Genomic DNA, 24316 nt, shown 5'->3' with positions numbered 1-24316 from the left:
GGACAGGATTTGAATAGCTAGAGCTTTGTGTCCCACCTCTCCATAATGTTGCTTCACCTCTCTCTGAGTGACCCTAGAGAGTGGAAAAGAGGAAGCCCACACCTCCAACTGGTGGCCACTGTCAACCTTACATGAAAAGCTGTGTGGCTCAATGGATAGAACATGAGCCTGGAAGTCAGAGGGACCTGGGTTCTAATCCCCACTCTCCCAGTTGTCCGTTGTTTGAACTTGGGCAGGTCATTTCACTTCTCTGGGTGTCAGTTACCTCATCTGTAAAACGGGGATCAAGACAGTGAGCCCTACGTGGGACGGGGGCTCTGTCCAACTCGATTAACCTGTATCTGCCCCAACTTTTAATACAGTGCTTGGTACATAGTAAGCACTTAATAAATACCATAAAAAAGTGGGTCACCCCAAACGACCAGATGGAATTCTCTGGAGGCCAGCCCAGCCTGGCACTGTCAGTTTCATCCCTGTGGCCAGCCAAGGGCCTGGCTCCTGAGCAGTGGACAAAAGCTACTGAGAACACAATTAACCAAGTGCCCTTCTGACTTGCAATATGATTTCAGATGCAAATGCAGCCCAATAAGCAAGATCCTTTTAGCCCAACAGCTATAAACATATATATCTGTCCATTGATGTGGAAGATGATGCTCCCTTGGGGTGAGATTTTTTTATCAGTATGTGATGTGGGAGAGTGTGACTGGTAAGAGCATTCCCTAAGCACAAGGAGACACTTCAATCAATCAATAAATGGTATTTATTGAAAGCTTACTGTGTGCAGTACATCATATTCAGCAATCGGGAGAGTTCAGTATGATAGAGTAGGTGGACACAATCCCTGTCCACCAGGAGGTTACAGATACTATTATTTCTGCCATTTTGTTATTATTATTAAGTCAAGGGGTCTGTGTATTTTCTGTCCCCCATCCCCTTTCCCTCACAAATGATTTGAGGCTATTAGCCTTGTAAACTGAATGCCTTTTGCCAGGCTCTGACTAACCTTTCTTCAGATTAAGAGCATTTTCAAGGAGAGAAATGATCATAGTCTACTGCTGCTTACAGGTCCTGGTAGAGAATTGCAGGGATCTCTTTGGCCAAGTAGTGAGTTATGGGCCTATACTTTTCTAGACCCGAGGATTAATCTATCTAGATCATCATTTCCTTCCCTCAGGGCTGTCCATCCAGCTGGTACCCTGAAAACACACTTTCCCAAAATGGTGAGTGGGAAAGAATTGGTGTACTTTTCTGGATATCTCTATCACTCTGCTCTGCGGCTACAAGGCAAGCTGAGGAAATGATTTTTTCACATGGAGGGTGATGGCTCGAGAAAAGCAGCATCCTGTTTCCTGAGCATTTTCAACAGCACATGTAAGTCCTACTCAGAATTACATGGTCAAGGAAGGATTACCAACCATGGGGTGAGCTCAGAGCTGGTTCCATCCCACAAGCTAGATAAGATTTTGTATCTACTCCAATGCTTAGTACAGTGTTTGGCACACAGCAAGCACTTAACGAATACCACAATCACTTTCATTATGATCATTATGATTATAGATATATGCCTATAGTATGTCTGTCTGTCTCCGTGTATATACGTATGCTTATAAGCATGTCCAAACATCCTTTGGTGATGAGTAAGGCTGCAAATGAATGTTGATCTATTGTGGAGAATTTTGACTGGGCTGAATGCCTAGTTTTTTTGTCTTGCCTCGGTGAAAGAGCAAACTATTCAAAGGAGAAATAAGGGGAAGAAAACAACATTAATGGAAAAGTTATCGACATTATATTACTCACCACTGAACCAGAGAATAATAGTATTAATAACAATTGTTATTATTAAGAGTTTTGCTGAGGTAGGTGCAAGATAACTGGAACAGTCGTCATCCCTGTCCCACATGGGGCTCACAGTCTAAGAGGGAGGGAGAGCGGGTATTTTATACTCAATTTACAAATGAGGAGACTGAGGTACAGAGAAGTCCAGTGACTTACCCAAAGTCACACAGCAGGCAAGTGGTGGAGCAGGGACTGGAATCCTGGTCTTCATTCATTCATTCATTCTTTCACTTGTATTTATTGAGTGCTTACTGTGTGCAAAGCACTGCACTCAGCACTTGGGAGAGTGCAATATAACAATAAAAAGGCACACTCCCTGCCCCCAAACTGAGTTCAGTGCTTTTTCCTCTAAGCCAGCCTGTTCTCTGGTACCAAGATCTGGCTACTCCATTCGGTAACCATCCAGTAAGCTGTTGCTTCAGAGCTGTAAGTGGTGAATGCTGTTTTCAAAGGCCATTTCCCCAGACCAAGGTATCCCCACGGTCCTTACATACTGGCTACTCAGGTTTCATGGAGAGACCATTCATTCTGCTCTGAACTACCTCTAAACCTTGCAGGGAACCTAGACCAGTCAATAGGGAAGCAGCATGGCCTAGTGGGAAGAGCACAGACCTGCGAGTCAGAGGACCTTGGTTCTAATCCCAACTCCGCACTTGTCTGCTGTGTGTGACCTTGGACAAGTCACTTCACTTCTCTGTGCCTCAGTGTTCTTATCTGTAAAATGGGGATTAAATACCTGTTGTAATTGACTGCTGTGGGCAAGTCACTTCACTTCTTTGTGCCTCAGTTACCTCATCTGGAAATGGGGATTAAGACTATGAACCCCATGTGGGACAGGGACTGAATCCAAACTGATTACCTTTTATCTTCCTCAGTGCTTAGAACAGTGCTTGGCTCATATTATGCACTTAACAAATACCACAATTATTATTATTGTTAATTCAGCATCTGTGGATTGCAATAAAATATCAGACCTTAGGTTTGTGCAGTGTCTTTCCCTGCAAAGCTCCCTGCATTACACTAACCCTGTCAGTGTGGTGCCCATGAGTTCAGGAAAAGGACAATCCAAGCTGTCACTATTTAATTGTTGTATTAATTAAATAAACATTTATTTTATGTGCAGGTCCTGCTGATGATAGGACAGGAAACCAGAACATCAGCAAAAACAATGCTGTCCGATAAACTGAATTCCTCCCCCAGTGTAATTTTTTTTAGCTCATTGGCCTGGAGTTTTATCTCCTTGACCTCTCCCTGTAAACCCAGATGGAAAGTTATTTCTGAGCTCAGTACAAACCAGGGTCAGACTTAAAAAAAATGCATGTATGACTTGGATGGGAACGGGGACTATCTGAGAAAATGAACTCTAGACCGTAAGCTCATTGTGGGCAGGGAATGATCATCAGGTAGGAAAGGGAGAGAAGGAAGGGAAAGTCTTGGTGGGGATAAAGGGAGATTAAGGAATGGAATAGCACTGCTTCTATATGCTGCCTTGGAAAAATGATCATCAGTCTAAATTCTTCCTGTAACTGAGCACAATTGAGTCCAAGTAAATAGGGTGAATCCAAACTCTACATTGAAACAATTTGTGGTATTTTAATTATATACATGTGAACATATACATGTACATGTACTCTCCTAAGTGCTTAGTACTGTGCTCTGCACACAGTAAGCATTCAATAAATATCATTGATTGATTGACTGAAAATGTATGGTGTTCAAATCTTATCAGTCCCATGGATTTTATCAGCCCCATAGAAGCAGCGTGGCTCAGTGGAAAGAGCCTGGGCTTTGGAGTCAGAGGTCATGGGTTCAAATCCCAGCTCCGCCACATGTCAGCTGTGTGACTTTGGGCAAGTCACTTAACTTCTCTGTGCCTCAGTTACCTCATCTGTAAAATGAGGATGAAGACTGTGAGCCCCCCGTGGGAAAACCCGACCAACTTGTAACCTCCCCAGTGCTTAGAACAGTGCTTTGCACATAGTAAGCGCTTAATAAATGCCATTATTATTATAATATTTTGATTACGTTGCTTACTTCAAGTTTTAGCTGTATCCACTAGATGGACCTATTAGCTCAGAAGCCATGAAGCCTCTGGTCAATGTGGTTGGTTAAAAGAAACAAGTACCAAAGAATACCCTAATCTCTGGCCACATCTCCTCAGATGTTTGTCCTTATGAGGAAGTCTTGCAGAGGCACACTATGTCAAAGAAAGAAAAAAAAAATACTGAGGATTGAAATCAGATTTCTTTTGTTCTGGGACTAAGTTTCATCAACAGGAATGAGCGTGTTTGGCATTGCTCTCGGTTGTGTTTTGTTTGATTCACTAATCTAATGGACACAGGGCTGTTTTTCAGAAGTTCTTGTTTGTTTTATATGCCTCTGTTCTTTCTGGCAGCTCAAAAAAGAGGAGACACTGGGCCTCCACGTTGCTGTGGGAGAGCCAGGCTGAGGGGAAATCCAAATATGTGGCCCCTGGCAGATGGAACTTTCTCGTGAATGAATGTGGCTGAAAATCCCTATGTGCGACCACTCTGTCCCTTCTCAGGATCTGGGTTCTAATTCCGACTCCACCATTTGCCTGCTATGTGTCCTTGGGCAGATCATTTAACTTCTCTCTGCCACAGATATCTCATCTGTAAAATGGGGATTAAGACTGTGGACTGTGTCCATCCCAATTTACTTGTATCTACTCCAGCTTTTAGTAAAGTGCCTGGCACATAGTAAGCACTTAACAAATGCCATAATTATTATTATTATTCCCAGGAGCGTTCTCGGGGCCTAACTGAGAAGGAGCTCAAATCCTACGGAGACTGAACACAGGGGTCGGTTTTGGACTGACATTTGGGTTGGCAGCTCCATTTGAGCTCTAGACTGTAAACTTGTTGTGGGAAGGGAATGTGTCTATTTATTGTTATATACTCTCTCAAGCTCTTAGTACAGTGCTTTGCACACAGTAAGCTCTCAATAATTACGATTGAATGATTTGAATGAATGAGCTGTTCAGCATTGTTTTTTGAGCTCTTACTAGGTGCAAAGCAAAATATTCAGCTCGTGGGTTAGGGTAAAATCCAGTAGAGCTGGTAGACATGATACATGCCCACAAAGAGCTGTTCTTTTCATTTTACAGATAGGCACTGATAGGGAAAGTCTTCTAGACTATAAGCTCCTCATGGGCAGGGAATGTGTCTGCCAACTTTATGTCGTATTTTTCCAAGTGCCTATATAGTTCTCAGAACCCAGTAGGTGCTAAGTGAATACCATTGTTTGAATGATCAATTGACAGGAGTAGATCAGAAAGGGCAGCCAGGCTTAGTGTCCCTCACCAAGTTGGTGATACAATCTACAGTGAAGTCACTTTAGTCAGGGTCCTATTCCCGAGCCTGCATTGCCTTTCTGGGCTTATAAACTTTTGCGGTTTTTCATTTATCCATTCATTCATTCAGTGGTATTTATTGAGTGCTTACTGTGTGCAGATCACTGTACTAAGCGCTTGGGAAGTACATGCTCCACATAGGGTGAAGTATGGTTTAGTGGATAGTGAACAGGTTTGGGAGTCAGAAGGTCATGGGTTCTAATCCCAGATTCAGTGTATGTCTGAGCTTGTGTGACCTTGGGCAAGTCACTTTACTTCTCTGGGCCTCAGTTACCTCATCTGGAAATGGGGATTAAGACTGTGAGCCTCACATGGGACAGGGACTTTGTCCAACCTGACTACCCTGTATCTACCACAGTGCTTAAAATGGTGGTTGGCACATAGTAAGCACTTAACAAGTACCATACTATTATTATTATTATTAAGTCTTTGGTGGTTCAAATGCTAATTGCATGAGTGGAGGATAATTAGACATCCGTGTTGGTGCTCAATCTGTTTTTGATCAGGTGGCAAACATTTGGACACCTGCATTCGTGTTGGTCTTTTCAATCAGCTGGCCAATACCAGACACCCAATGGTGATGTTCCTCTTCTAATTTGCTCTCCTTACTATGTGCCAAACACGATGCTAAGCGCTGAGGTGGGTACAAGATAAGCAGGTCAGGCACAGTCCCTGTCCCTCACCCACTTCACAGTCTATGGGGGAAGGAAGACAGTTATCGAATTTCCATTTTACAGATGAGGAAATGGAGGCACAGAGCAGTTACGACCAAGTCACTAAGCAGTCCAGTGGTGGACCCGGGATTAGACCCCAGGCTTTTCATAATAATAATAATAATGGCATTTATTAAGCGCTAACTATTTGCAAAGCACTGTTCTAAGCGCTGAAGAGGTTACAAGGTGAACAGGCTGTCTCATGGGGGGGCTCACAGTCTTAATCCCCACTTTACAGATGAGGGAACTGAGGCACAGAGAAGTTAAGTGACTTGCCCAAAGTCACACAGCTGACAATTGGTGGAGCCAGGATTTGAACTCATGACCTCTGACTCCAAAGCCCGGGCTCTTTCCACTGAGCCACGTGACTCTTTCCTCTAGGCCCTACTGCTTCTCAACTATGTTTCTGGTGGTGCCTTTTAGCCTTTGCTTTGGAGTGATTAAATCTGTGCATGTATTCTTAAGCTCTGACCTTTTCCCTGGCTAAATTAAAATTCTGTATTTTCACCCTTCAAAAAGTCAGAGCTGAATATTAATTCATTCATTCAATCATATTTATTGAGCACTTATTGTGCACAGAGCACTGTACTAAGTGCTTGGGTAACACAAATCGGCAACGTATAGAGACGGTCTCTACCCAACAACGGGCTCACAGTCTAGAATATTGAGTACTTTGAGTTGTCACCATAATCCTTTCCCTCTCATATCACTGACATGGTCTGCCCACTTTTTTCTTTTAACAGTATTTGTTAAGCACTTACTATGTGCCAGACACTGTACTAAGTGCTTGGGTAGATACAAAATAATCAGGTGGGACACAGTCTGTGTCCCACATAGGGTTCCCAGTCTTAATCCCCATTTTATAGATGAGGTACCTGAGGCACAGAAAAGTTAAGTGACTTTCCCAGAGTCACACAGCAGACAAGTGGCAGAGCTGGGATTGGAACCCAGGTCCTCTAACTCCCAGGCCCATGTTTTTTCCACTAGGCCACATGGCTTCTCTTCATTCATTCCTCTCGTATCCTCACGCTCTTTGTCCTTGCTATGTCATTTTACTCCTCAGTCTGGCTTCATGGCTCTCCATGACACTTTTTTATGGTATTTGTGAAGTACTTATTATGTTCCAGGCACTGTACTAAGTGCTGGAGTAGATATAAGGTAATTAGGTTGGACATAATCCATGTCCCACTTTCATGATCAAAATCTGCTTCCTCTTCCCCTTTGTGAGAAATCTCCTCACAAATGTGTGCATGTATATCAGTCTCTCCTCACCCAGAACATCCAGAGTTTCCTGTTCCCCCTCCTTACCAGCCAAACTGTTGCCCTTCTTATCCTTAATCCAAGCCCATGGGGACGAAATGGCAAGAGCACAGGCCTGGGAATCAGAGGACCTGGGTTCTAATAATAGCTCCTCCGCATATCTGCTGCATAACCTGGGACAAGTTACTTCACTTTTCCGTGACTCATTTACCACATCTGTAAAATGGGGATTAAGACTGTGAACACCATGTGATGCATGGACCGTGTCCAACCTGATTATCTTGTATATACCCCAGCACTTAGTACAGTGTCTGGCGCGTAGACAACTCTGAACAAGTACCTTAAAAAAAAGCAACCCAATGGGGATCACACCTGTGCCAATTAAGTGCAAAAGCAGCTTGGCCTAGTGGAAAAAGAGCACTGGCCTGGGAAGCAGAGGATGTGGATTCTAATCCCTGCCCTGCCACATGCCTTCTGTGTGACCCTGGACAAGTCACTTGACTTTTCTGGGCCTCAGTTTCCTCATCTGCAGAATAGGGATTAAACACCTCTTCACCCACCTACTGAACCTGTGAGCCCCATGTAGGACAGGGACCCTGTCCAACTTGATTAACTTGTATCTAACTCAGTAGCTTAGAATGGTGCTTGACTATATAGTAAGTACTCAAATGTTATTGTTGTTGTTCATTTTTGTCAGCATTAATAACAGCATATGAACACAGGCCCTTTGCCATTATATACTGTGCCATGACCAGACTACATAAAAAGTAAAAACATGTGTACATTCTATTTTTGCCTTTATAGTCAACCCTCTTCATTTCCCCTAAATGAAATGCTCCTGGAAGACTTGCCTTCTTTTTTTAAATAAAAAAATATAAAGATGACACAGAATATAAATGTAAAAATGGCAGTGCTAATGATGATGGTTGATGTGACCTGGAACCACCAAAATCAGAGATGGTCTGACAATCTGGAAAAACCTAGTCACTGGTGACCACTGTCTCATCTGGTTTGGAGGGAGTCTCTTTGGCTCCAAGATGAAACCGCTGAATATTTTTTGAATTTAGCAATAATGAATGTGCTAAGCTGCAAGACTCTTCAAGGCAGAAACAAACAAACTAAATCATCCCCATCCCCAACAGTGTTCTTACTGGTAGAGAAATAGTTTGGCAGCACACTGCTAAATGTCCTGAACTGTCCTTCCACTACAGTGGAAGGATAAATTGAAAGTCACCCACAGGTTATCTGGGTCTGTATGCAAGGCATCTGAACAGACTTCCTGGGGCCTTACTCTAAACCCATGACCTTAATTGGAATGGCTTCAGAGATCTTATGGTATTTGTTAAGCCCTTCTGTGTGCCAGGCAATGTACTAAGCACTGGGTTAGGCACAAGCAAATCAGGTTGGACATAGTTCATGTCCCGCAAGGGGCTCCCAGTCTTAATCTCCGTTTAATAGATGAGGGAACTGAAGCATGGAGAAGTGAAATGACTTACCCAAGGTCAAACAACAGACAAGTGGCAGAGCTAGGATTAATCCCAGGTCCTTCTGACTCCTGGCCTGTGCTCTATCCACTAGGCGAGGCCGTGCCAGCTCCTGATTGCTAATCAATAATTGGATGGATCCACCTTACAAGCTGCTTTTTTCCTTGCCAGTGGTCCAATTCCTGGCTCACTTCCTGTATCTCTGTCCGGCCATCTAATTTAGTTAGGGCCTTGCTAGGATGTCCTCTGTTGACATGTCTCCTTTCTCCAAGGACATGGTTTATTGTTTATTCCTGTGCTCGTTCTTCTGCTGAGAACCAGAGAAGTCAGACTGTTTGCAAAATGCTTTGGACTACAGAACTTCTCTGTGCCTCACTTTCCTCATCCCTAAAATGAGGTTTTAATACCGGTTCTCTCTCCTACTTAGACTGTGAGCCCTGTGTAGGGCAGGGACTGTGTCTCACTTGATTAGCTTGCCTCTACCCTAGCTCTTAGTACAGTGCTTGGCACATAATCAGCACTTATATATATCACAAGTATCATTATTATTATTATTATTAAAATCTTGGAAATTCTATGAAGGGCTCAGCAATCAACTGCAGTCAACTTTTTTTTTTTTCTGGCACAATGTATAAAAGCAATGCTATTCCATTCCTTAATCCCCTTTTATCTCCACCAAGCCCTTCCCTTCTTTCTTTTTCTCTTACCTCCCTCCCATGCTAGCCAACCTAAATAACTTCTCTCTTTTGATGCTTCTTAAACAAATACACTTCCTGATTCAGTTGTATACTTCCCTCCACCCCCCATCCCTGACAAATTCCATTTCAGGATGGTCATCAGCCTAAATTCTTCCCGTAACTGAACACAATCAAGTGCAAAGAAGCAGCATGGTATAGTGGATAGAGCTCAGACTTGGGAGTCAGAAGGTCATGGGACCTAATGCCAGCTCTGCTACTCATCTGCCATGTGACCTAGGGCAAGTCACTTCACTTCTCTGTGCCTCAGTGACCTCATCTGTAAAATGGGGATCGAGACTGTGAGCCCCACGTGGGACAGGGACTGTGTCTAACCTCATTTGCTTGTATCCACCCCAAATCTCATTAGAGTGCCTGGCACAGAGTGAATGCTCTACAAACAGATACCACAAATAATAGGGTTAATCTGGACTCAACATTGAGCCAAGTTGTAGTATTTAATGATAATAATAATTATGGTATTTATTAAGCATTTACTATGTGCCATGCACTGTACTAAGCAAATCGGGTTGGACACAGTCCCTGTCCCATGTGGGGCTCACTGTCTCCATCCCCATTTTACAGATGAGGTAATTGTGGCCCCGAGAAGTGAAGTGTCTTGCCCAAGGTCACACAGCAGACAAGTGTGGGAGCTGGGATTAGAACCCATGACCTTTTGACTCCCAGGTCCATGCTCTAGCCACTGCACCATGCTGCTTCTTGAATTGCATACATGTGTAATAATAATAATAATAATGATAATGGAATTTGTTAAGCACTTTGTGCAAAGCACTGTTCTAAGCGCTGAGGAGGGTACAAGGTGATCAGGTTGTCCCACGTGGGGCTCACAGTCTTAAGCTCCATTTTACAGATGAGGTAACTGAGGCTCAGAGAAGTTAAGTGACTTGCCCAAGGCCACACAGCAGACATGTGGCAGAGCTGGAATTCAAACCCCTGGCTTCTGACTCCCAAGCCCAGGCTCTTTCCACGGAGCCACACTGCTCAGGACCACACCTGGAGAGTTTCCAGTACTCTACCAGCCTCGACTATGTGAGGGAGAGTCAAGCAGAGGCCTACCCATTCCTTTCCCAGCTTGAGCAGTGGCTAGCGAGTGGAAGACAATCTGCTACAAGTCGAAACTCCAATGTCATGGGAGAGAGTCGAGGGTGGAGACCCAAGTTTACTACGTGGAAGGAGGCAATGGTAAACCACTTCCATATTTTTACCAAGGAAACTCTATGGATACACTACCAGAACTATCGCAGATGGAGGTGGGACATTCTGGGAGGGATGTGTCCATGGCATCACTATGGGTCAGACACGACTCAGCACAAGGCAAGTACATATACATGTATCTGTCATTTACTTATCTATGATACCTAAAAAATGTCATTGGATTGACTTTAAAAGTTGTCACTGAAATTGTTGATTAAACTTTGCTAAGACTCCCCTCTCTCTCCACAGTGGGACACAGCCCTCTCTTCCCCACCCTCTTCCCCATTAGGAAGAAACTCTGAGTTGTGGAGGACAGAATATTAAATAAGGGGAAGTTAGTAGAGGATTTAAATGCCTCTTTGGTGAGTCACAAGCAATAAACACTATTCAAGGGACAATTAGAATTTTGAGAAAAAAGAATTCCCTTTGCTTAACTGGTGTTTCTACTTTCTAATTTTAACGATCAATATTTGTGTATTTAATAATGATGGCATTTATTTTGTGCTTACTATGTGCAAAGCACTGTTCTAAGCGCTGGTACTGTTCTAAGTGTATTTGGGTATAGATAATCCTTAACTGGCCATTGCATTCACTGGAAGAATGGATTCTATTTCCTGGGCTCCTTTGTCAGTGGCTTTGTCCGAATATGGATCTATAAGGATTTAACCATCTAGACTGAAGGCTTGTTGTGGGCAGGGAACATACCTACCAACTCTGTTGTATTTTTCTCTCCCAAGCACTTAGAATGGTGCTTTGCACAGAGTAAGCACTCAATAACTACAATTGATTGACAGATCACATATGTTTTTTAGGTTCAGTTTGTGCTACTCAGTAATAGCAGTAAAACTCTGCTCATCTGACACTTTCAATGCCCCTCACAATACCAGAGCAGAAAGCAAATAACCAGGATATTTAGTCCAGTATTGTGGTGAGGAAGCTGAGAACCAAAGGGTTTCCTCCCTTTTGCACCTCATAAGGTAAGGCAGAAATAATGTTCCTGGGGCCCAGTAGTAATAATAATAATTATGGTATTTGTTAAATGTTTACTATGTCCCAGACACTTTATTAAGCACTGGGGTGGATACAAGCAACTCGGGTTGGACACAGTCCCTGACCCATGTGGGGCTCACGGACTCAATCCCCATTTTAAAGATAAGGCAACTGAGTCCCAGAGAAGTGAAGTGACTTGCCCAAGTCACACAGGAGGCAAGTGGCAGAGCTGGTCTTAGAAACATTAAGAACCCAGGTCCTTTAACTTCCAGTGCTTACTGTGTGCAGAACACTGTGCTGAGCACTGGGAACTGTGTTGTCAAAATTATAATACCAAGTACCAAGCAGTGGGTTATATACAAGATAAGCAGGTTTCCTACCTAGGGGTCACAATCTGAGGGGGAAGGAGAACAGGCATTTAATCCCCATTTAACAGATGTGGAAACTGAGTCACAAAGATTTGGGTATCATCCACACAGAGATGGTATTTGAAGCCATGGGAGAGAATGAGTTCTCCAAGGGAGTGGTTGTAGATGGAGAATAGAAGGGGACCCAGAACTGAACCTTGAGGGACCCCCACATTTAGGGGGTGGGAGGCAGAGGAGGAGCCCACAGAGGAGGCTGAGAATGAACAGCCAGAGAGATATGAGGAGAACCAGGAGAGGACTGAGGCATTGAAGCCAAGGTTGGATAACATTTCCAGGAGAAGGGGGTGGTCCACAGTGTCGAAGGCAGCTGAAAGGCGAAGGAGGATTAGGATGGAGCAGAGACTGTTGGATTTGGCAAGAAGGAGGTCAGCGGTGATCTTTGAGAGGGCAATTTCTGTGGAGTGAGGGGGACAGAAGCCAGATTGGAGTTCAATTTCCACTTGAAGTTTTAAATACAGAAGTAGCTCCTCCTGGCTGCACTTTCAAAGACTTGACCAGGGTAGGGTTTTCCTACAGGTTTTAAAAATCCATCTCCCCCATTAAATTATAAATTTTTTGGTGGGCAGAGAACACATCTTTGCTTCTTTTATACCTTCCATGACACTCACTAAGGCCTTAATAAACACCATTATTACTTGTCCTGCTTCCACATCAGGTCCCCATTTCATCCATCTCAGGCCAGGGAATGATTGAAAAACAGCTGTATTTAAAGCAGAAGTCAGAATGCTAAGAATTGCAGCTAATTTTGAGCCTCCTTCTGATCACTGTAGAGCAGAGGCCTGAAAGAAAAAAGGCTGAGGTGGGATTTGCACACCAAGAACACTGTTAGAAAGCACAGAAGCAGTGTGGTCTAGTGGAAAAGAGCATCGGCTTCGGAGTTGGAGGTCGTGGGTTCTAATCCCGGCTCTGCCACTTGTCTGCCGTGTGACCTTGGGCAAGTCACTTAACTTCTCTGTACCTCATTTACTTCATCTGTAAAATGGGGATTAAGACTGTGAGCCCCATGTGGGACAACCTGATTACCTTATATCTACCCCAGTGCTTAGAACAGTGCTTGGCACAAAGAAAGCACTTAACAAATTCCGTTATTGGTTAGAGGAGCTGAACCATGGAGGCCCATAGTCTTTAAATCACAGGAATATTACCAGTATAATCAACTTATTAATTTTTCTTTCTTCAGGCTTCCCATTCCCTTCCCCACTTCAGGCACCCAGCATAGAAATAATTTAGAAGCCCCACTGTAGGATTCTGATTGATTTTCTCCAGTGAAAGTAGCAGCTTCCAAACAAGAAACATGCCACACTTCCACTGGAGCTGATATGTGTCCTTTATTTCAGTGGAAAGGTTTGCATTGCTCAGGATTTAAGGTGGTATTTTTGCTTTATTTCTTTAAATGCCTACAGTGTTCTAGACACTGATTAAGCTCTGGGGTAGATGCAAGCTAGTCAGGTGTTGAATGAAATAGGGCTAGGCAGCCCTGCAGTTTTCCCCACATCCTGCCTTTGTGGCAGAAGGGAGGCGAGGCAGGCAGTCAGTTAGCTAGTCAATGGAATTTATCGAGCACTTACTGTGTGTAGGACACTGTACTAAGCGCTTGGGAGACTATAATAGAACAATAAACAGTCTGCCCTGTGCCAAGGAGGCTGTGGCAATTGCCACAGATTCATCCAGCCTGGAGCCAATTTTCAGCAGTTGGTGAATCCAGTTGTCTCCACCAAGGCCCTGCGGTCCAGAGGGCAGCTGATTACGGTTTGGGGCTAACAAGTAGTCACGTTGCCCCCTCCTACCTCAACTCACTGCTCACCTTTTCCAATCCAGCTTGCACGCTAAACCTGTCTCTGGCCAGGAATGCCCTTCTTCTTCATATCCCACAGACAATTACTTCTCCACTTCAAAGCCTTATTGAAGGCACATCTCCTCCAAGAGGTCTTCCCTCACCAAACCCTCATTTTCTCTTCTCCCACCCACTTCTGTTTGGCCCTTTCTTGCTCCCTTTAGTCACCCCTCCTTCAGCCTTGGAGTGCGTACGTATATATCTGTATTGATTTGTATTAGTGTCTGTCTCCCCCTCTAGATTTAAAGCTCGTTGTGGGTAAGGAATATGTCTGTTATATTGTTCTCTCTCAAATGCTTAATGCAGTGCTCTGTGCCTACTACGTGCATAATAAATATGATTAACTGATTTCAAGAACGCTGAGGAACCAGAAGTAGTAGCATTGCTGAGTTGTTGTTAGCCTTCTCTAAGGCTTCTGTCCCTCAAGGCTCAAAGAGGGGTTGGGATTATCTACAAACCTATGAGGGAGTGAGAAACAACACATCTCTGGGTATGTCTTTCTACGGTTGTGAAAATTCCTGAAAGTGTTTGCCTGAGTGTGTATGTGTGTGTTCTGCATTTGAGTCAGTGTGCCCGAAAAAATCCAAGTGTGTGAGAGAGGGGTTTTTCTCTGTTTGGACCTGTCTTTATGAGTGTAGGTATCTGTCTGACACTGAGTTTGTGTGTGCGTGTCTGAGTGGTAATGTATCTTTGTGTGTTTATAGGTCCAAATATGTTCATTTATGTTGGTGGTTTAGTTAGTGTGCCTGTATGTGAAAGGGTGTTTATATGTGCCTGCCTTTATGTGACTCTATGTGCTTTGTCTGAGAATCTATATGCATCTGTGTGTGGAGGAGAGGGTGTTTCTTTGTTTCTGTCTATATTTTTCTATGACTTTGTGAGTATATGTGTCTGAGTTTGGTGTTTCATCGTATGTGTCTATCTTTCTATGTGAATGGCATCGGGTGTCAGGGTTGTGTATATATATCTGAAACTTTCTGTGTGGGTGTTGCGGAGGTGTGTGTCTGAATCTTGCACAGTGGATGTCTAATTTTGCAGCATGGGTGACAGTGGATGTGCATATCTGAATCCTGCAGTGCGGATGTCTGAATCTTGCGGTGTGGGTGTCTTAGCGGATGTGTTTGTCTGAGTATGTGACAGGGTGTTTTTCTGTATACATCTGTCCCTTCCTGTGTTTGTGTGAGTGTCTGAGTGTTAATGTAAGTTTGCATGGATTATGATTGTCTTTGCCTATTCATCTTTGGGTCTCAGTCTCTTGTCTTTTCTTGCTGATTTTATTATTATTATTATTATTATTATTTTTGCCTCTGTTGCCTTTCCCCACAACTGCAAGTCCCTGAAGTATTAACTCACCCTGTGGAAGTCCCAATCCCTGTTCCACTTGGAGTTCCAGAAAATCTGTTGCCTCATTAAACTTGGTGCTTACTGGCGCCCATCGTCAGAGTCCGTGGCAATACATGAGAAAACAGCTGACCCGGAATTAAGCAGTTCCTCATTCCCTGAAGGAAACACTAGCCTTCTTCTCTACCTCACCCTCAACTGTTTAGATTAAGGTGACTGAACAGAGAAATCTGTCTACCCTGGGGGGAAGGCTTGAGAGATTCTCCCTGGTTTGGGCCTTCTCCTTTCCAAATAATATTGGGGTGAGGGAAGGAATGCAGGGAAAGGAGAGATTTCTTTCTCTTTCCCATCCCAAGGGGTGTGTATTGGTGCTGCGTGCTTGGAGCTGAACACTCCTGTGGAACAGGAAAAATGAGCGTTTGAATGTGTCTGCCCCGGTGACTCTTCTAGTTCTGAGCTCAACTGATTTTCTTTTTGCAGTATTATACACAAGAAGTGACCGAGTCGTAGAGATGGTGCATTATATCTGAGGTTGTTGGCAGCCCCTGGAAGAGAGGCATCAGCAGGTAAGCTACTTAAATTGGCACAGCTTTGGATACATAAATCCTGCAGAATCTTCCTGTTCTGGTTTTAACTTGATTGTTTTGTAGTTACCCAAACATTTTAGCACAGTGCTTGACACATAGTAAGCACTTAACAAATATCACAATTATTATTATTCTGGGATTCCCAGCAACATGACCTCCAGGGATGAAAGTGTGAGAGGTACTGCACAAACCACTAACCCTATAATCAATTCCTTCACATATCAACTCAGTCCTGAAATCTCAGGGGGTGAGGACCATGTCTTGTCTGTCTTCCATTGAGAGTGATTCCAGCATCACTATCAGCTCCAAACAGTTGATGGTATTTGTTGAGTTGTGTGCAAAGCACTGTTCTTAGCACTTGGGAAAGTATAATAATAATAATAGTGGCATTTGTTAAGTGCTTACTATGTGCCAAGTACTGTACTAAGAACTGGGGTAGATACAACTGGGTTGGACACAGTCCCTGTCTCACAGTGCTTACAGTCTGAATCCCCATTTTCTGGATGAGGGGCAACTTCTCTGTGTCTCAATTCCAAGGTCACACAGCAGACAAGTGGCAGAGCTGGGATTAGAACCCAGGTCCTTCGGATTTCCAGGCCTTTGTGAGCTGGAGGCAAGTCACTTAGCTTCTCTGGGCCTCAGCTCCTTCATCTGTAAAATGTGGATTCAATGCCTATTCTCCCTCCTAGATTGTGAGCCTTATGAGGGACAAGGACTGTGTCTTCATGGCTCCCATGGCTTCAACTACCACCTCTATACAGATGATTCCCAAATCTACATTTCGGGCCCTGATCTCTCTCCCTCTCTGCAGTCTTGCATTTCCTCCCGGCTTCAAGACATCTCTTCTTGGATGTCCTGCTGCCACTGTGAACTTAACATGCCCAAACAGTACCCACCCAAACCCTGTCCTCTCCATGACTTTCCCATAGCTGTAGACACCACCATCATCCTTCCTGCCTTACAAGCCTGTACCCTTGGCGTTATCCTTGACTCCTCTCTCATTCAAACCACATATTCAGTCTTTCACTATATCCTGTCAGTTTGACCTTCAAACATCACTAAAATCTGCCCTTTCCCCTCCTTCCAAACTGCTACCACGTTAATCCAAGCATTTATCCTATCCCACCTTGGTTACTGCATCAGCCTCTCTGCCTCCTGTCTCTCTGATTGCAGTCCACATTTCACTCTGCAGCCTAGTTCATATTTCTCCAAAAACTTTCAGTCTATCTTTCCCCACTCCTCAAGAACCTCCAGTGGTTGCCCAGCCACCTCTTTACCATTGGCTTTAAAGCACTCAATCACCTTGCCCCCTCATAACTCAGCTCACTAATCTCCTACTACAAACTAGCTTGCCTACTTTGCTCCTCAAATGCCAACCTACTCTTGTCTTGTCTCATGCTGTAGAGTTGTCTTCGACCCATAGCAACTCCATGGACACATCTCTCCCAGAGTGCCCCATCTCCAACTGCAGTTGTTCTGGTAGTGTATCCACAGAGTTATCTTGGCAAAAAATATCGAAGTGCTTTACCATTGCCTTCTTGTGACAATAAACTTGAGTCTCCGCCCTCAACTCTCTCTCTTGCTGCTGCTGCCCAGCATAGGTGAGTCTTGACTTGTAGCAGAATTCCTTCCACTTGCTAGCCACTGCCCAAGCTAGGAATGGAATGGGTATGCCTCTGTTTGAGACTCCCGTAGCCGAGAGTGGTAGAGGACTGAAAACTGTCCAGGTGTAGTCCTGAGAGAGGGCCAACTTACTATACCTCAGTCATCTATCTCTCCTCCAATCTCTCACCCACATTCCTGCTTCTGGCCTGGAATGCCCTCCCTCTTCATATCTGACAGACAATTACTCTCCCCACCTTCAAAGCCTTAATGAAGGCACGTCTCCTCCAAGAGGCCTTCCCTGACTAAGCTCTCATTTCCTCTTTCACCACTCCCTTCTGCATTGCCCTGGCTTGCTCCCTTTATTACCACCCCTGCCTCCAGCCGCAGAGCACTAATGTACATATCTATTATTTATTTATATTAATGTTTCTCTCCCCCTCTCGACTGTAAACTCGTTGTGGGCAAGGATGTGTCTGTTTTATTTTTGACCTCTTCCAAGTGCTTAGTACAGTGCACTGAGCACAGTAAGCACTCAATAAATATGATTGAGTAGAGATTAGGTTCATAAGAAAAGTTCTAACCAGGCAAGTCCTTCTGGCTGCACTGGTCTGTATTGAGTTTAATCATTGATCAACTCAGTCGATGGTAGTTTAGTGCCTACTGTTTTGGTAATCGCAACCATGTGCCAAAACAATAATCCCCGCTGTGGGTGGAGCAGGGCATCAGGTGTCAATCATGTAGATATAGCAGGAGAAAGAATGAGGATGTGGTGGCTAGAAACATCAGTATATTGGGGTGAAGCGACCAAATGAATCATTGAATATGTGCATGCATTAGTGGCAAGAGCACGGACTTGGGAATCAGTGGGATGTGGGTTCTAATCCCTTTCTCCCACTTACTTTCATTCAATCGTATTTATTGAGCACTTACTGTGTGCAGAGCACTGTACTAAGCGCTTGGGAAGTACAAGTTGGCAACATATAGAGACGGTCCCTGTCCAAAAGCGGGCTCACACTCTAGAAGGGGGAGACAGACAACAAAACAAAATATATTAACAAAATGAAATAAATAGAATAGTAAATATTACCTGCTGTGACCTTGAGCAAGTGTCTTAACTTCTGTGCTTCAGTTACCTCTTCTGTAAAGTGGGGATTAAGACTGTGAGCCCCAGCTCAGGCAGGGACTCTGTCCAACCTAATTACCTTGTATCTACCCCAGTGCTTAGAACAGTGCTTGCCACAAAGTAAGTGCTTAACGAATACCACTGCTATTATAATCTACTATTCCTGGAAGCACCAAGAGAGCCTAGGGAAAATATTGAACTGGACTTTCTACTGACCATCGGTCTGTCTAGATTTCTAAAGTAGCTCTTGCTTTAATCAATCGTATTTGTAAATTGATAAATAGAGCCCTGAAAGACCATATTAGAACACCAAAAAGGAAAGGCCTATTCCTTTGGCCTTTGTTCTGTTGGTCAAGCACTTAGTACAGTGCTTTGCACACAGTAAGTGCTCAATAAATATGATTGAATGAATGATTAGCTTGTATCAACCCCTGCAATTAGTATAGTACCTGGAACATAGTAAGCACTTAACAAGTACCACACAAACAAAAAAAAGTCCCCTAAATGCTGCATTAGCTCTTCCTTGTACTTTTCCCCAATTCTCCAAGATAAGGGAGTAAACTAATAGGAATAATAATAACAACTAAGAATAATAACTGTGGTATTTAAATGCCTACTGTGTACCACCATGTACTACTCAGAGGGCTCCTCCACTTATTTCCAGGTAAATCTAACTGAAAGAAAATAGGAGACTAGCACCTGATAGACTCTTTCATTCCATCTGCTATTTGGTATGCTTCAAACCCACCCTGATTTCTTTTGAGCTAGGCTTATACTGAAGACTTGTAAGTCCACTAACTAGTTTACCAGCAGAGTTATCTAAAATCCTCTCTAGACTGTAAGCTCGTTGTTGGCAGGGAACGTGTCTTCCACGTCTGTTGTTTTCTCCCAAGTACTTGTTACAGGGCTTCTCACACAGTAAGTGCTCAATAAATATTGTTTGATGGAGTTCTGCAGGCTGACAAGCCAGTCTAGAGACCAGACTAAGCTCAAAACTTTAAGGTCATAACTATGTTTGCAAAGAAGCTTCTGAGGAGACTTATTCCTTTCTCCTCCCCTTCCAACTTTTGGGATGTTCTAAAAGTCCTCAGCTATATGGTGGTGAATAATTTCAACTGAGTGCAGCTGCTTAAAGAAGCCCAGTGATGACCTAAATAAATGGCATTTCATAGTAATAAATACCTGAGCAAAGGAATACAGAGACAATAGACGATCTCCAGGTTTGGATAAGTAGAATCTGTCAACTGTTTACATCAGCAGAGGGATGAACATTGGTGAGAAAATTAATGAGACTTTATGAATACAAGGAAATGTTGGAGGATCCACATCTGAACAGGAAATTACTCCAGCCAAATCAATAATAATAGCAGTGGTATTTTGTTAAGTACTTATGTGCCAAGCACTATACTAAGTGCAGGGAGAGCATCTCTGAATAACTTATTCCCTTTTCTTGGGAAAAGAGAAAAGTATAAGGCAGAGCTAATGCAACTTTTGGGGACCAATTTGTTTTTTGGGTTCTTTTTTTGTGTATGTGTATGTGTGGTATTTGTTCATCAGGTCAGACACAATTCACAGAGCCAGAGAAAGGTCCTGGAGGAGCACATGGAACCCTGATTATAACCTCTGCTGTTTTTTTTTTAAGGTGTGAGGATACTGAATAGGGTTAAGAAGCTGATATAGTAGATAGTACAGGTAACTGTGTAATGTAAGTAATAGTCTAAGAAGCATAGAGGACCTACATTCAATGATCACAGACTGTAAGCATCTTGTGGATAGGGATTGTGCCTACCAACTCTTTTGTATTGTACTTTCCCAAATGCTTAGTGCAGTCCTGTATGCACAGTAAACACAAAATAAATACTGTTGATTGATTAAAGGGAGAAGCAACATGGCCCAGTGGCAAGACCATGGGCTTTGGGAGTCAGAGGATGTGGGTTCCAAATCCTGGCTTCTCCACCTGTTTACTGTGTGACCTTGGACAAGTCACTTAACTTCTCCATGCCTTGGTTATCTCATCTGTAAAATAGGGATTAAGACTGTGAGCCCCACAGGACTGTGTACCTTGCGTGTACCCCAGAGCTTAGAACAGTACTTGGCACATAGTAAGCCCTTAATAAATACCATAATTATAAGGCTTTTACTTCGGCCTCTCATTTAAGGAGCAGAGGCTAGTGCGGAAAAGAGGCTACCTTTCCTCTTTGGGGGCTCCCCTTATTTCCAGTTTGTCTTTCAGCCATCTATCCATCCCCATCCATGATGACTCATTGTGGAGCCTCCAGCTTGCCTTTTCTCCCACTCCCTCCCATGTTGCCCTGACTTGTTCCCTTTCTTCTTTTCCTCCTTGTCATCTTCCCAAGGCCCTTGTGAATATATCTGTCATTCATTTATTGGTATTAATGTTTGTCTCCCATCCTCTAGACTGTACATTCATTGTGGGCAGGGAATGCTTCTGTTTATTGTTGTAGTGTACTCTCACAAGCACTTAGTACAGTGCTTTGCACACATCTAGCACTCAATAAATATGATTGAATGAAATTGGGTCAAAAAGGTCAGAGCTGTGTATGTCTTGGCCCAGAGACAGGGGGATGGGTATTTCCCGAATGATTTTCCCCTTGGCTTGGAAAAGTTGGAAACGGAAATGGGGAGAAAGGAGATTGGGTTTGTCCAGTCATCAGCTTTAGCATTAGGCTCCAGCCCTCCCTCCCTTTGGGTTGGCTTCCTCCAAGGCCCACATTTTAGTCAGTCTGCTTTGGTTGAACCCAAGGAGGCTGGCTAATCCCCACCATTTCCCCTACCATTGAGAAGGTTCTGATGTCCCTGGTCCTGTGGATAAATATTTTTTTTTAATGATACTTGTTTCAGGGTGCCAAAGAGGAATTTATGAAAATGAGATTTCAAGGAATTTTTTTCATGGTTTCTTTCGCGGTCATGGTTCTGGAATCCGAGTCCCTTCTGACAGTAAGTTTGTCTCATCATCTTTCTCTCTCTGTCTCCAGACCCAACCAGGGTCTCCAGGCTTCTAACATCTGTAGAGAGCATGTGAAGGAATAGACTTGTAATTATGGCCTTTCCTTATGGTTCAGATAATTGCTCTTCCCCACTTCAAAACCTTATTGAAGGCACTTTTCCTCCAAAAAGCCTTCCCTGACTAAACCCTCCTTTCCTCTTTTCCCACTACCCTCTGCGCCTCTCTTACTTGCTCCTTCATTCATCCTCCCTCCCATCCCCACAGCACATTTGTATATATCAGTAATGTATTTATCTATTCATTTATATTAATGTCTCTCTGCCCCTCTAGACTGTGAGCTTGTTGTAGGCAGGAGAGTGTCTGCTTGTTGTTATATTGTAGTCTTCCAAGTGCTTAGTACAGTTCTTTGCACACAGTAAGTGCTCAATAAATACGATTAAATGAATGAATCAAGTTCAGTGCCCAATGGCATTCTGACGTGGTTTGGCGGCAGTACCAATTGATTTTCCAATCTTCTGGATATCCTGTGTTTAACCATTCCTGCCTAACAATTTTTTAGCAATCGCATCCACCACAGTAAATTATATTTTGTGGTGAACAAAGCCTGCAGGTAAAGAGAATCTTTAAACTGAAAGCTACTTATGGGCAGGGATCATATCTACCAATTCTGTTATATTATACATTCCCAAGTGCTTAGTACAGTGCTCTACCCATAATGAGCACTCAGCAAGTATCACTGATCAATTCTTGCTTCTTCAGTGGCCTCGGTTCCACAAGTTCCTTTCAGATGAAAAGTGGTAAATATCATTTTTTTTCTTTTAGAGAAAGAAAACAAGAATGAACAGCATGTTGGATGGGGAAAACCATTTTGATAAAAGATTCCTAGCTTTTGGATCAAGTAAAGTTATTCCAATCTTCCCTTTTCTAACTTCAAGTAGCCTCATTTTCAGCAGAAAAACTGAGTGCTTAAAAGAGCAGTGTAATATAAATTACCCCTCTAATTCTCAGGCCCTGCATGTGATGGCTATTGTCATTGGACAGTAAAGGAATTTTTATTTCAGAAAAAAAGCTGTACCTAAGTTCTAGTTCCATTTAAACTTCCATTTAGCAAAGCAGCATGGCTTAGTGGAAAGAGCCTGGGCTTGGGAGTCGGAGGTCATAGGTTCTATTCCCGGCTCTGCCACTCATCAGCTGTGTGACTTTGGGCAAGTCACTTAACTTCTCTGGGCCTCAGTTACCTTACCAGTAAAATGGGGATTAAGATGTAAGCCCATCGTGGGACAGCATGATTACCTTGTATCTACCCTAGCGTTTAGAACAGTATTTTGCACATATTAAGCACCTAACGAATACCATATTATTATTATTTAAAATGCATGCGGATGTAAATATGACTGTCTAGACTGTAAGCTCCCCCTCTAGAATGTAAACTCATTCTGGGAAGGGAATGTGTCTATTGTTATATTGTACTCAAGTGCTTAGTGCTTTTCACTCAGTAAGCACTCAATAAATATAATTGAATGAATGAATCTTGATTGGTGTAAAGGAAGACCCAACTTTTACATTTTTATACTCCTCCTCAGACCTGGAACAGGAATATGAGATACTTCTTCAGGTGACTTATCAAAATGCAATGGAAAAAAGGGCTCTGAAAGATTATCTGAAGGATCTGAAACCCTTGTGGCTCAATGAAACACTGAAAATCACTGGAGCCAAAGCTACTACAAGTGAGCAAATTTTTTTTTTAATGATATTCATTACGCACTTACTATGTGCCAGGCAGTGTACTAAGTTCTGGGGTAGATACAAGCTATTCAGGTTGGACACAGTCCATGTTCTGCATGGGGCTCACAAATTTCATCCCCACTTTACAAATGAAGTTACTGAGGCACAGAGAACTGAAGTGACTTGCCAGGGGTTACATAGCAAAAAAGTGACAGCGTGGCCTCGTGGATAAAGCTGTAACCTAAAAGCCAGAAGACCTGGGTTCTAATACCAGCTCCCTCACTTGCCAGCTGTGTGACCTTGGACAAGTCTTGTACTGTACTTAGTACAGTACTTGGCACACCATAAATGTTTAACAAAATTGTTATTATTATCTAGCAGAGCAGGGATCAGAACCCAGGTCTTTCTGACTCCCATGTCCTTGTTCTATCCACTAGGCTTTGCTGCTTCTACTTTGTTGAGTGTATGAGTGTGGAAAGCTTCCTTCCAGCAAACCCTCTTCTCCAGTGGACTGCTTTGGTCCTTCCAAACGTGCCTTAATAATAATAATAATAATTTCAATTGTGGTTGAATTGTGGTTCAGTTTTTCAGAGAAGCAGAGTGCTCAGTGGAAAGAGCACGGGCTTTGGAGTCAGAGGTCATGGGTTCAAATCCTGACTTTGGGCAAATCACTTAACTTCTCTGTGCCTCAATTACCTCATCTGTAAAATGGGGATTAATAATAATAATAGCAATAATAAGATGGTATTTGTTAAGTGCTTACTATGTGCAAAGCACTGTTCTAAGCGCTGGGGAGATACAGGGTGATCAGGTTGTCCCACAGGGGGCTCACAGTCTTAATCCCCATTAGGACTGTAAGCCCCCTGTGGGACAACCTGATCACCTTGTAACCTCCCCAGCTCTTAGAACTATGCTTTGCACATAGTAAATGCTTAATAAATGCCATTATTATTATTATTATTATTATTATTGTGGTATTTGTTAAGCACTTACTATGTGCCAGGCACCAGTCTAAGTGCTAGGATTGATACAAGCAAATTGGGTTGGATACAGTTCCTGTCCCACGTGGGGCTCCCAATCTCATTCCCCATTTTACAGAT

The 24316-nt window shown here is 43.3% G+C and overlaps 1 protein-coding gene and 1 non-coding gene across 2 annotated transcripts in view; both read left to right on the top strand.

Annotated features, from left to right (window-relative positions):
- The first annotated feature begins 425 nt into the window (after positions 1 to 425).
- The window catches only part of ADGRF1 (adhesion G protein-coupled receptor F1), a 45467-nt gene continuing 21576 nt past the window's right edge, over positions 426 to 24316 (top strand). Inside the window, 5 exon segments of the mRNA XM_038750867.1 lie at positions 426 to 539; positions 2960 to 3037; positions 21386 to 21481; positions 22314 to 22389; positions 23075 to 23218. Of these exon segments, the coding sequence (XP_038606795.1) occupies positions 426 to 539; positions 2960 to 3037; positions 21386 to 21481; positions 22314 to 22389; positions 23075 to 23218 (508 nt within the window).
- Positions 10397 to 10534, top strand: LOC119932672. Its single transcript, XR_005452414.1, has one exon. It is a non-coding gene; the product is annotated as a small nucleolar RNA SNORA7 (small nucleolar RNA).

This window comes from Tachyglossus aculeatus, chromosome 9, assembly GCF_015852505.1.
Source record: "Tachyglossus aculeatus isolate mTacAcu1 chromosome 9, mTacAcu1.pri, whole genome shotgun sequence".
Taxonomy (NCBI): domain Eukaryota; kingdom Metazoa; phylum Chordata; class Mammalia; order Monotremata; family Tachyglossidae; genus Tachyglossus; species Tachyglossus aculeatus.
This window is presented reverse-complemented; position numbering and strand designations above follow the sequence as displayed.